Source organism: Manacus vitellinus, unplaced genomic scaffold, assembly GCF_001715985.3.
Source record: "Manacus vitellinus isolate BGI_N305 unplaced genomic scaffold, ASM171598v3 scaffold_17_pilon, whole genome shotgun sequence".
Taxonomy (NCBI): Eukaryota; Metazoa; Chordata; class Aves; order Passeriformes; family Pipridae; genus Manacus; species Manacus vitellinus.
Genome location: NW_021939256.1, coordinates 12,764,178 through 12,777,472, shown reverse-complemented (window position 1 = coordinate 12,777,472; position 13,295 = coordinate 12,764,178). Strand labels below are relative to the sequence as shown.

Sequence of the window (13,295 nt, the reverse complement as noted above, 5' to 3'; positions counted from 1 at the left end):
CTCAGCTCTAGGTAAGTTAGAAAACTAATCTCTAAAATTTTAAAGGTAAATTTCATCCGATACATTACCTTGATTACTACAGCAGTGTAATTCAACAGCAAAGAAAGAATTTTGAGCTTTAGACAAATCTTACTGAGTTTTCCAGTATGGTATTGCAGTATCTGGCAAAATTCTATTACCAACTTGCTTTGAAGAACATAATCCAACATAAAGAGCAAAGAGATCAGAAGACACATGTCAAAAGTCTGATTTTCATTTATTTCCACATTACATTAGCAGTAGAATTTTTTGATTTTGTGGAAGTTTTTTTTCCTGTGTTGTTCATCTGTTTGTTTTGTTAGGGTTTTTTGGGTGGTTTTTTTTAATTGCTATAATTTGGTTGTTATTTTGTTTTCTTTTTTGTTGGATTTTTTTTTTAAATTAGTTTCTGTTGAGGTTTTTTTCTTAAGAATTCTAAAAAATTCTTTATTATCACAATCATGCAAAGCACACAGATGTGCCTGAAACTTGGAAGTCTGTATGCTTGGAATTGCATCATGTTCTTAAAAGCATTCTGAAGTCCTTAATGAGTAAAATGTTGGAGTATGAGCACTGACATTAACATGACATGCAACACAAAATATTCCAGAATATAAAATTTTCTAGAATGTTATCCACAGAAGAAGAAAAACACTTGATTTTTTAAAACAACATAATAAGAAAATTTTGTAAAAATCTCAAGGTTTTTTTATAAAGTGAGTTAGAAAATATTACACATTTTTTAATAGTGCTAGACTGGCCTAAGTATCCTAAGTAAAGAATGCCTTCCAAAAACAGTTTAGAATGAGAAGACATATTGCATATTGAGAGAGCTATCAATTTTAAGAGGTAGATGACAATATTAATCTATTATTTGGGGAAGATAACCCTACAACTTTTATGTAAATAGTATTAAATATTATCTACACAGTATCCTGTATAGAATTATCTATACAATATCCATATGAAAGAGTGCAAAGAGGAGGAACATTGCCTCTCACCTAACAGCAACTATATTCATTTAATTCCTTGGTCTGCATCATCAGATCTCCTGAAAATGCAGGTGGAGGGAAGAAAGGATTAGAAAGGCAAGGAAGAAAAAGTAAAATCAACCCTATTTGCATATGCTGGCAAACAATAGGCAGAACACACCATCCAGACTGCAGTGAGAGTGACTGGGCTCACAGCACAATCCTCATGACAGCGTGACTAGATTGAGTGGAAACAGCAGAAGCCTGCACAGGCAGTCAGACTCACTGCCTAAGGTGTTCATGAAGGTGCTTCACTGCTGGAAAAGCATTTCTGTTCCTATTCACCATGTCCATCAGATTCTTGGTTACCATTAAGAGGAAAAAGAAGTAAGTAATAGCAGCATCGATGGAAAGGCTTTGTCACAGTGAGGATGAGAGTATGTTTTTAACTTGCCACCACCTGTAAAATGTTAGCTGTTACTAAAAGCATCCATCTCAGACAGTGTTAAAAGCACAGCTCAGTACAAAAATGGTATCACAATTTTTCTGTCCTTTGGGTAGTCTTCAAATTTCTCAAGGTACCATCTGTAAAACAAAGACAGAAATCTGATGAGTATAGAGTCTTCCAAATGCTGTTGAGGACATTAAGTGATTGTACAATGTGTTCAATTTAATCCATATATTTTCTGTCTACAAACAAAAAATATGCCTTTAGAACTACTCTGGATAGAAAAATGGCATTTACTACACTCATCCTAACAACATCTAATCATCAACTCCAAAAAAACTAAGTTGTTCTGCCAGCAATGGGAAATCAAACCTACAGATGTGGTGAGAGCAGTCAGGGAAGGAATAACCTGTTCTTTGAAAATGTATGTTGTTATGCATCCTGAGTATTTGCATTTCAGAACTAGAGGGGGAAGAAATTAAACTAAAACCATGTAATTGCCTAATGACTTCACACAGAAGCACGGGTTACTTCACATAGTAATGACTCTGCATAGAAACATCTTCAGTTCCAAAGGATTTGGATAATCAAACAGAACATGACAAACATTACACCAGCCTTACTGCTAATACCTTTCAAAGACATCAGTATTTTCAAATCCAGACAATTAACAAAGAAGAAATACGTAGCACTATTAAATGTTATTATTTGTCTTTTCGCCTTGGATAACAAACACATTTACTCCCATTTTCAAATACTTATTCTTCCGCTCCTCTGAAATAAAAGAATTAACTTCACCCGGCTTCTCAAAGGTGCAGATATGCATATTATCAATAGCTAATTCCAAGATCAAAGCTGGAATAAGCAGAGGACAAAACATGCAATGCACAATAACCTGCAGCTGTGGAATATCATCATTACACTATTTTCCCGTTTCAGTAATTTATTCTAAGTTTCTTAAACTAAACGGACTGCACTAAAACATTTCTTCACTTACATGGATTTGTTATTTTTATTTGTTTTGGGTTTTCTTCTTGTATCCCTCTTTTGTTTTTACGCACCTTTCCATTAGTGCAAATTACTTCCTTTAACAACATTTAGGTTTTCCTAATGGTCTGAAAGAGTGCCACCAAGGTTTAGGATTGATGGAAACGAAAAATGGAATTTGAACCTGAAGAGCATAATATATAAAGACACACTGAGGAACCTGGCATTGCTTAGCCTGGCAAGGAGGAGACTAAGGGGCCCTGTTACTGCTACCTACAGGTGCTGCCTACAGGTCATGGAAGGGGAATTAAGACAACGGAGCAAAGTTATAACTGAAATGCCAACTCTTGCAGCTGGAATGCAGTGGCCCCAAGCAAAAGTGCAGGGTGGAGACTGCCTGGCTAGATAGCAGTTGTGCACAAAGGGACATGGACATCCTGGTGACAAGAGAAGGATGAGTCAATAATGCATCCCTGCAATGATGAAGGCCAAGTGCACATTGGCCTGCCTTAACAAGTACAGAGCCACTAAGTCAAAGGAAGGGCTTATTCTGTGCACCATTTAGCAGCTGAGAGCATGCATCTGCATTACTGCCTCCAGTTGTTGGCTTCCTGTGCAACAACAATATCCACAAAGTGGAGAAAAATCCAGCAGATGGTCAGTAAGACAACTCATAGCTGGAACATATAAGAGGAGACATTAAGAGCATTACTAGGTTTGTTCAGCCTAGAAAAGAAGCAAAGAGGCACATCTAATTGCATTCTTCCATCACCTATTGTGATATTAAAGAGAAGGCAAAGCCATACCTTTCCTGGAGGCACACACCAGGAGATAAAGGTTGCAACATGGAATATTCCAACTGGTCATAAGGAAGAACCCTATTCCCCATGAGAATAAGGAAAATCCTGTTTCAGCACTTTGCCAGAGATGTGCTGAAGCCTCCACCCTTGAAGACACTCAGAACTCAACTGGATGAGGCCCTGGGCAAAAGGGCAGTTGTAGGTCACACCAGCTGACTGGACAACCTTCAGATACTCCTCCTAACCCAAGATACTCTGCAACTCTACTCACTAATAGCAGGTGATAAAGTAAGAAAAGATGGTCAACAGGTGACAGGTCAGGAAGGTTCAGGTTGGACAGTACAAAAAACTTTGTTAATTGGGAGGGTAATACAGACCTAGAACACCCTACAGACAAGGTGCAGGAAAACCTGTTTGTGGAAATTTTCAGGACTCCACTAGACGTACCCATGGCTGCCCCCACAGACAGTCAGCAATGGCATTTTTTTCAACCTATTTCTCTCCATATATTCAGGCTTGTTTCCTGTTATGCCACTAAGTTTCAGCATGAGAACCAAAGCAGGAAGCTGAGAATAACCAAAATAAGATTAACATGTTCAAATTCCTTTAAACATGCTATTCCTTAAAGAGAATCAAGAGACTACTCTCCACAAACTATGGTCCTTTAACAAGAAAGCTACATTATGAATACAGTACATTAGTAGTCAGACTGTTTAGAGCAGAGACTTTACTATTATGTACTAGAACTGTTTTCTTATTGTCCATTCACTTGATCATAGACAATATGATAGAGACTTGGCTATAAAGCGTGCCTACTAAAGGCTACTTTAGAGTGATTTTCAAAATTTTAATATTGTAGAAACCAGTTCAAGCAGCAAGGGAAAATAGAGTATGTGATTATTTAAGACAATACTACCAAACTTGTCCATAATTTTTACAGATTCAGGATGAACTACCTTCATTTAAACATTATTTTGACCACCTCATTGTACATCATGTGTGTTTATGCTCAGTACTATTCTGCTGAAATTCTGCAGTGCTTATTCTTCTCAAGAGTATTCTCTATCATATTCTCCCCTACAGCAGCAGTCTCTTTCCCAAGACTTGCTCTGCAACATTGCTATGGGATGAGACATAATTTGTGAAATGTAAATGCAGTGTGGTAGAGACAACAGAAATTATAAGACAAAAACCACTTACTGATGGTGTTGCCTTGCCCTTGAACCCAAGATGAAAAGAGTACACAATGCAAATGCAAGGCTTTCAGTGGTGCCACAGGCAAGGGCAAAGCCAAACCACTCCAGGATCTCTCCAAAAAAGTTGGCTCCACTGACATACTCAAACATTCCTCCTGAAAGCAGGACAGAGTTATTTCAAAAGCACCTTAATCAATATGTCCAGTGCTATCTTTTACTGTACATCAAATAAGAGCTACATCACCAATGTCTCTATATAATTTTAAAGGCAGTGGAAGCAGTGTTTTTCAGTTCAAGCTGTGCTATGAAGGATCACTTCAGGCCTCTTTCTAGGACAGACCTTCTCCAGGTCCATTTTTCCTCTTTAAATAATGAAAGAAAAGCAGATTTACTAGTATCAGAAGCAAGTACGTGCCTTTGTAAATAGTTACTTAACAGTGACATCAAACTGTCTCTTTGATCGTAAACCTTTTTTTTAATATGTAAATATAGAGGACATGCTCCCCTTGAGTCTCAGAAAATACTCACAGGGTTAGTTAGCCTACAATGTTTCATTTCTTTAAGTACTTCAGAAATTAACTTAATTATGAACAATATTAATATTATTATGAAGTAATGTCCCAAATTTATTCTCTAGCTTAAAATGTGTTGCCCTTTTGTTCCCATTCCTCATGAGGTCTACTGCTTCAGCCCTGATACTCAGTGAAAAAAGTAACTGGCAGTCTGCATTAAATCTGTTGTACAGACAATTATGGATAAACAATTGGTACTCACATGTCAGGAATTTATAAAATAAGAACTTTCACCCCAATTCCAAAGTCAGCATAGAAATCGATAACATCTCAGTATGCGTTTTACCAGTGGAACTAAACAAACAAGTATTTGGCAACTGTAATAAATAACATGTTTTGACCTTGCTTTAATTGCTCTACCCTCTTAACAAAAGAGAGGTGAATTTTTAGCACTTAAACTGGATAAGCAACATCAAAAAGACCAGCTCCCCCTGATCTCACAGCAAATGACATCTTATTTACTTCAGAACTTTTTTGTGCACTGAACACAGTACAGTATGTTCATATTCATTTTTTACATGAGCACTTGGATTTACATCTATTAAAATTATAAGTTATCTTCTGAGTGAAAAACAGTCTACTGCCTTATATATCTTAATTCTTCCAGTCATATTTAAAAAAACCTTAACAACCAAGAAAAAGCAACAACTAACAAAAAAAACCAGAGAAACAAAATTCAGAGATAGTATTATTTTTCTTCTTTCAGTGACTGTAATGTATCTGAAAGAGTCTAATGTTTCCAAAAGCATCAATAAACTTTAACACTTCAATAGGCTCCATAAGAAAAATCTTTCATATTCTCCAGTTTCCCATGAAGGCCAGAATTCATAGTGCCCTACTTTGTTTGGATTTCTGTCCTCCTTTTACTGTGTCTCCCTTTCCACAGTAGTTGCTGCTCTCTGATTACCTAAGGTACCTCTCTCTTCACACATGGGACGTTAGATGGGTCAGCCATTGAGTACTTTCTGCATTCCCCTCCTGCCTCAACACTGGGTTGATAATTTAGGTCTTCTTTCTCCATCCTCCTGCTGATTCTCAGAAAAGTTGTGGAATGCTGTGACATTTATACCCCTTTTTAAAAATACAGCCAAAGTTGGTTTAAGAAGTCCAAAGAGTTGCACAGGCCATGTGATATCATGAAACAGACTCCATACAATATTTGGCTTAAGAGGAAAAAAATAAAATGAGCCTCTTCTTCAGTCCCAGCTTTCTTTACCACTTCTCATATGAGAGATACTACTTTTGCCATTTTAATCTCTGTACCATTTTTTACTTACCTCTTGGTATCTTGTAACCAGTTTCCCCCGGTTTTCTCAGATTTCTGAGAATATGATCAGAATGAATATTAATTGCCATGCCAAGCAACCACCCTATAAAACCTGAAAAGAAATATTAAAAGTATATCTTTAGTACACTGAGTGAAAGCACCCTTTCAAAAAAACTAGACATGTATCACATGTTAGGCATATCAGCTTAAAGCAGTAGTAATGTAAGCAGTATAAACAACTCTGGTGACAGACTGAGCTTTTCAGTCAGCAGAGCTCACAGTAATCGAGAGCTCCCTTGACAGGAAATAGTACCACAAGTATGAAGCTTATTCTTATGTTTCTAGACTTATATAAATGTATGCACAGGCACATATGCAGATGTAATGCGTGTAATTCTCTAACTTCCACATAGAAAAACAAATACGCTAACACTTTAAACACTGAAAGAAACAGCCATTCTCATTCTTCCCAAAGGGACACATTTTAGCCCCACTCTCCTTTTCTATTTTTGCTGATAACATACCAGAATTTCTGCAACAGAATTTTGTGAAACAAAAGGAATAAAATCATGAAGGAGTTAATGTACCATTTACTTGTGTCATTCAGCAAAATGGTTTAGCCATTTACAGCAGGCTTTCATAGAAACTGAGACTGTTGTCACATTCGGCATCCTTATGCCTTGTTGCCATAACTATGGGATAAATCAAAAGGAATTTAGGATTGAAATTCCTTATTTTCACCCTTTGGCAATATGTTATCTATGGTATCTTCCTTTGAAGGTAGCCTTCCTTGCTACTAGGAGCAGATTTGGGGTTTGAAGATAGATTCAGTGTTGTTTTAAAGCCACCTCCAAAGTTACCAGTTTTACTTAAATTACCAAGAATACGTCAGTATTTTCTAGGACAAAGTCACTTCACGTGCCAGATAAAGAAACCTTTGCCTTTTTGCACCCACAACTTCAGTCTTTCAGGTGGCTCTTTTTCAATATAGAGAAATTCAGGAGCGTGATCATCTCAGCAAAAGCACTAACTGTATGTCCAAGTGTATAAGGCCACATTGCAAGACTGGTAGATTGTCAGAGCACACTCCACCAAGACTTAAGCTACCTTTCCCAGTGAAGCTACAGATGTCTGAGAAGCAAGGTCCACTTACAAGCTGTTAGGCAGTTTTCTTCTCTCAAGCCCTTGTGAGCTTAAAGGGCCTAGCTGTCTGCTTCCACATGTATTGGGAGGAAATGACTGCTCTGTAAAAAAACTGAGGTGTCTGCGTGAAAGCTCTCTCCATTATTTGCCCATACAAATAAAAAAAGTTGTTTGATTAACTTGTTACTATCTGCTTACACTGTAAAACTAATAGCAGAATTTAGTCCTGTGAATAAGCATGTTTGTTAACCTTTTCTTTATACAGCACAGCAAGTTTCTATTAGCAATCAAGGTGTGCAGATGCTATACGTAAAGTGCCTTTTGAAATAAAATTTTACTTATCAACTATATAATCAATGTAAATACATCATGACAGATTAGATATACTATATTTTATTATTAGATATACTATAGTTTATACTATATATCTACAATACTATGATTTATTATATATTAGATATACTATAATTTTAGTGAATGTTTCCTGTGCATCTGCTTGTAAATTAGTATATGAACTCTTCCGACAATGTAGAAAGGCCGGAGCTTGCTTTAGAAATGTCAAATTACTACAGAAGATGAGTTTGATCCTGCACATTTTTACCTCTCTGACTTGAAAACTGCAAAATGGCAGAAGGAAACAATCACATCTCTTTGTGGACAACAAACCAACAAATGTAGGCTATTTTCACAAAACACCTCTTCAATTTCAAGACCCCCTTTCCTCTAAGGCACTGCATAACCATGTTCCCTGCACCCATACTCTGTGGGCAATCACTGAACATGTCAAGTTGGAAGGGACCCACAAGGATCATCAGGCTCAAATCTCAGCCCTGCACAGGACCATCCCCATGTGCCTGAGAGTACTGTCCAAATGTTTCTTGAGCTGTCAGGCTTGGCGCTCCTCCCCTGTCCTAATCCTCAGATTCCCAGCACAGCAGAGTCCTAGGACTCTACAAAACCAAGAGCTGGTTCTGCCCCACAATTCGCATGACTTGGCTACCAGCACAGGGAAACATGGACACGTAAACAGGAAGGGAGCCACTGCATATTACATCAGATTTTCAGATCCACAGGATACACCACACAACACGCATGACCTCAAGAGACAATTAAGAGGCTTTTTCCTTCATCAGGATAAACCTGGAGATGAAGGCTTGTGCACGTACTAGGTGAACACTTGCGTAAGGAGGACAGTAACTAGGTCTACACTAGCAGACAACCTGGTGCAACAGAAGAGCATTGTGTGCTTGCCCACGTAGAATTTCACACAAAAAGACCTACTGTTGTGCTGCAGGCTATTCCAGAGTGACAGGAGGGTAGCTGCTATCTGGCTCACCTTCCCTCTCCAAGTTTCAAGAATATGCAGTGGAAGATGCTGTGCAGGCACATCAGGAGGCCAGTTTCTACAGCTGCACTGAGAACATCAAATAAACATTTCAGGTGAACCAGTGCCTCATCTCAGACTCTGTGGTTACTTTCCAACAATGCACATGATAATCTATAATATACAGATGTCTGTAGATACTAGGAGAGACACAGGCTAATCTACATCCCCAGGCTATGAGATGATATCTAGACATCCCTTGACTACGTGATCATACCCAGATATGGACAACGCGCACGCGCTCGTGATCATATGCAGATATGGACAATGCACATGCGCTCTTCATGTCTGTTCTGTGAAAAGAGCAGAGGTGGCACATGTGCTTGGTTGCCTGACTGTCAGACAAAAAGCTTCATGCAACAGATGAGGTTCAGTCACCTGAACCTTCTGAGTTACAGGTGCTGCTCTGCTTTGTAGAACTGCTACTGCGGAAAGTTTTTGATGCACAGAAGGGGTAGCCACCAACATTCGAAGTAGGTAGCTGAATGGGGTTTAAAGGAGTAAGAAAAGACACATGGTATATTGCGAAGAGTTTGAAGAACCTAAAGCAAGCAAAGGAAGGAAGGAGTTTCCAACTAGAAGCACAGACAGATTAGGAAAGAACACCAGGGTGAAGCACACAGGTGTATGTGTCCCTTTTTGCAGCATTCACTGCTTCAGGGTATCACGGGCTCTCTTGGTAAGTTCACAAGCTGTTTGTTGGCACACGTGTAAGGTACATGCTGAAAGATTATGAAGTTGTTCCCACATAGGTTTGCAAACTCATGGTGCTGCATTTGAGGCAGAACATTCCCATTTCCTCTGAAAACAGCTGTGTTCACTGCTCTGAACCAAACCAACACACAGTCCAGAGAAACCATGAGGGAATCACATCAAAGTTACGTTCCTGATCTAAATCAACTGCTGGTGTAGATATAAGCTATTGCATTTCCAGAGTTAACTCCTAAATGCCTGAAAACAATCAAACTGTAATAAGGCTCCAGACAGAACACAGCAGTTGTTTGAAACCTCTTGCCATGACGGTTAATCAGCCTGACTTTTCCAAATTTCTGTCTTCGCTGCAAATTTATCTCATTTCAGCTTCTGGCTGTTGAACCATGGCTGGCTGCTACTTTTAGACACTCTCTCATTTATCTTCCACATGTAACTCCATACAGCTTAAGAAACATCTTGCTAGCCCTCAGCAAATATGCTTTCTTGCTGTTGTTGTTTGCTAATATTCTAGTAACTTTTTCTAGTAATTTTAAACGGAGGCTTAAAGACACTGCCAGATGTTTTGGAAAAACTAGAACATAATAGTCCAGTTGTTCAGGGAGTACAGCCACTTTGGCATTTGAGTTGACCAAAGCCACAAGCATAAACTGCAGATATTTGGAGGTACCCAGCTGGGATGAATACCAAATAGCAATTATAAATTGCTAAGATCCAATTATGTTGATGTGTACTACAAAACAACATTAAAAAAAAAATCCCAAAAGGTACTCTAGTTACAGGAATAAAATAAAAAACAAGTCTGCAGTTTGGCTCTTTCACAGCCAAATTTTATATAAAGATTTGTTGTACTAACACTCTCAAAAAAATCAGCAGTAGTCATACCATGAAAATGGTTGCTATGTGTACCAGGAATCTTGGCTTTCTTAGTTTTTAGGAAAACTTAGGGTTAGGATTGCTTTTTAAAGCAATAGTTTGAATTATAATAATCACAAAAGCAACACTTCATTTATGTTTAGCAGTACTGGAAATATATATAAGCATATATTCCAGACTGGTATTACCTGCACAAAAAGCAAACAATCAAAATAAAACCATAATAAAAACCCCACAAATACAAATCAAACTAACTCACACACCGAAGTATTCATAACTGAAGTCAGAGGAAGCTAACTATTATAATTTATACATATGCATCTTTCAGAAATCCTCGATAAACTCAAAAAAAATAAACCAAGGAAATATGAATAAGAGTCTTATTAACTTGATTTTTTTTAAAAGATCTTTCAGTAAAGAACAATTGATTTATGGCTTCTTAATCATAATTTGTTCACAGCACTGTATTGAGATATCTTTTGATTAATGTACTAAACTAGGCATCAGAGCCTTCAACAGTTTTGATGAACAGATCTTTTAACCAATTTTTTTGCTGGATCCCAGTTTAAGGAGACTGGAAATTTGAAACTACCAAGAAAATTTCAAGTATATCCAAGTGCCTAGCACCCACTGAAGTCATTCCCTTGCACCTCAATTTCTCAAGTTTTATTGCACAAGCAGTACTGCCTCCTAATCTTGGCAAGAGAATCTCCTTTGATTTAAGTTTCTTCAATCTTATAGTCATGATAGCATTTAGCACAGTGGTCCTCCACTGTTATCCACAATAACACTGTAATAAGGACAAAACCTTCTTTTTCTTGTTATAAAAGGCTTGAGAAATCCTGGAGAAACACTAACTTGCTCTGGCTACAGAATACAAACAAGAAGGGTACTTCTTCAGATCAAGGATCTACACAGCCCAGTTCTCCACCTTTGACTGATGAGGCAAAATATTCTGATTTATCTTCAGATGAAAGAGATCTTTCGGTAAAGATTTCATTAGAAAATGATACTATGATTTTGATGGTCAACAAAAGTAGATGCTTAGGAAACAAAAAAATACGGTGACAGTATTTTGTCACTAGGCATCTTAGCCTTTTCATCATATCCATGACTTCAACTATAAATAAATGTAACCTCCCTTCCAGATCGGGAGTGAATGATCAATCCCTCCATCCGGTTCCTTGTAGGCCAGTTTCATCCTTTGACAAAGCTCACCCTTATTACAAGGGCGGGCGTGCTGATGCGTGTGTGTGTGTGTATCACTTGTAAACATCCTGATATCAAGATCTTCTGGCATTAGCAGTGGTATCTCAGTAGTTAGCAATCACCCTCACTAGATTTTTACTCCAGTTTGATCTACATGTTACATAGAAAAACTACTTTGTTTGTTCTAAACATGCATGCTGCTGGTTCCATGTGAGGCTTCAAGTTTCTACATTGAAAAAAATACATAACAATATTTATTTTGGTGTTAAAGAGTAAAGATGACAGTCAGCTCACCCAGCACTGATATTGTGGAAAGAAATGTCAGTTCACAGTTCTAAAGTAAAAAAAAGTTAAAGGCTTCCAGATACACCAATAAGAGAAATACCTATGAGAATACTTACAAAATGGCATTGAAGATACAATAAAATTACAATTAAAAGCTGTGAAGACAAAGGAAAATTACACCTTAAGTTTTCGTAACATTATTTGACTCACCTGTAATGAAGCGTGGATCTCTCAACCAGCCCGGAGGGTAAGTTGCATAGTTGCTTAAGCTTCGGCCCTGCAAGTATCCATTGAAAATGCAGAACAGAAGTGCTAACACAAAAGTGACAAATGGTGTTGGTTTTCCTTCACGGATCAGAAGAGGAAATATGAGTGCCCTGTAGCAAATAAGGAACGAAAATTTATTGTATTAACAAACCAAAGAGAGAATTTTGAAGTCCAAAAACTGTAATCCATAGCCCACACTATCCTACTTTTCAAATTCTCAGCATTAGAGGCTTTGGTCCCTGTTCTAAAGGACAGTTGCACTTGCTTTAACACCCAAACATCATTTTGTTGCCTAACTGGAATTACAAGATCAGACCTTTCTCTCTGTATGACAGAAATTTTGAACTTTGTATCCAAGGCAATTACTTTGATGAGAGGAGTAAAGGTAACTGATGTTAAGCACAGCCTATTTTTATCCTCCTTTGTTCCTAAATCCTCAGTAGTATCATCAAGCTTTCTGAAATGAGCCAAGTCTCACAATCCCTACACCAAATCCCCCAGCACTTCTAGGGGGGGAAAGGCAATGCCCTTAAAATTAACCTAATTGAGCTCAGTTTCCTCCCTACCTTAAAAGTCACTTTAAAACCTTAATTGCTTCACCTCTACGATTTTGGTCTACCCTATGATGCCGGCTAAACACATGACGAACCCACAACTGCCATCCCATTTGGGAAAGGAATCTTGATTGCTTTTCCTGGAGGATTATGGGAATAAACCAACAAGCTCTAAACAAGATCAGGTGAATGTGAATGTTCTTGTGACCTTTCTGGTGCAACAAGCCAACTCCCAATTGCCTATTGATTTAATTACAATCTGTAGTGAAACAGGATGAGGATTGCTGAAGCCTGAGCATTTTTCACGTGTTTTCCATCTACCCAAGGACTAGTGCTTCAAAGTAGTCTTTCCAAAGGAAGCACAACCATAACAGCTTTCAAGAAAGAGTAACAAATTCATTAATAGGATTATTTAAAGCATGCTACGTTACAACAAAAGGAACTGGAAAACAGAGGTCTCTTCCAGTCTACACTCACTTACAGAAGAGTCCCTTAGTCCGGCAGTCGCAACAAGCAACTGAAAAAACAAACTGCAGCAAAGTGCAGCTTGCTCTACAAACCTTTGTCTCATGTTCCTAGCTATTTCCAGACATCAGGGATGAGTTAA

The 13,295-nt window shown here is 38.0% G+C and overlaps 1 protein-coding gene across 1 annotated transcript; it reads right to left on the bottom strand.

The window, feature by feature from the left end:
• Window positions 1–372: 372 nt before the first annotated feature.
• On the bottom strand, window positions 373–13,273 carry SRD5A1 (steroid 5 alpha-reductase 1). The gene is made up of 5 exons (XM_018070156.1): window positions 13,249–13,273; window positions 12,078–12,244; window positions 6,270–6,371; window positions 4,425–4,575; window positions 373–1,574 (listed from the first exon to the last, which is right to left on the bottom strand). Exons 1-5 carry the CDS (start codon window positions 13,257–13,259, stop codon window positions 1,508–1,510), a joined length of 498 nt encoding a protein of 165 aa, XP_017925645.1. The 5' UTR covers window positions 13,260–13,273; the 3' UTR covers window positions 373–1,507.
• Between the last annotated feature and the right edge of the window lie 22 nt (window positions 13,274–13,295).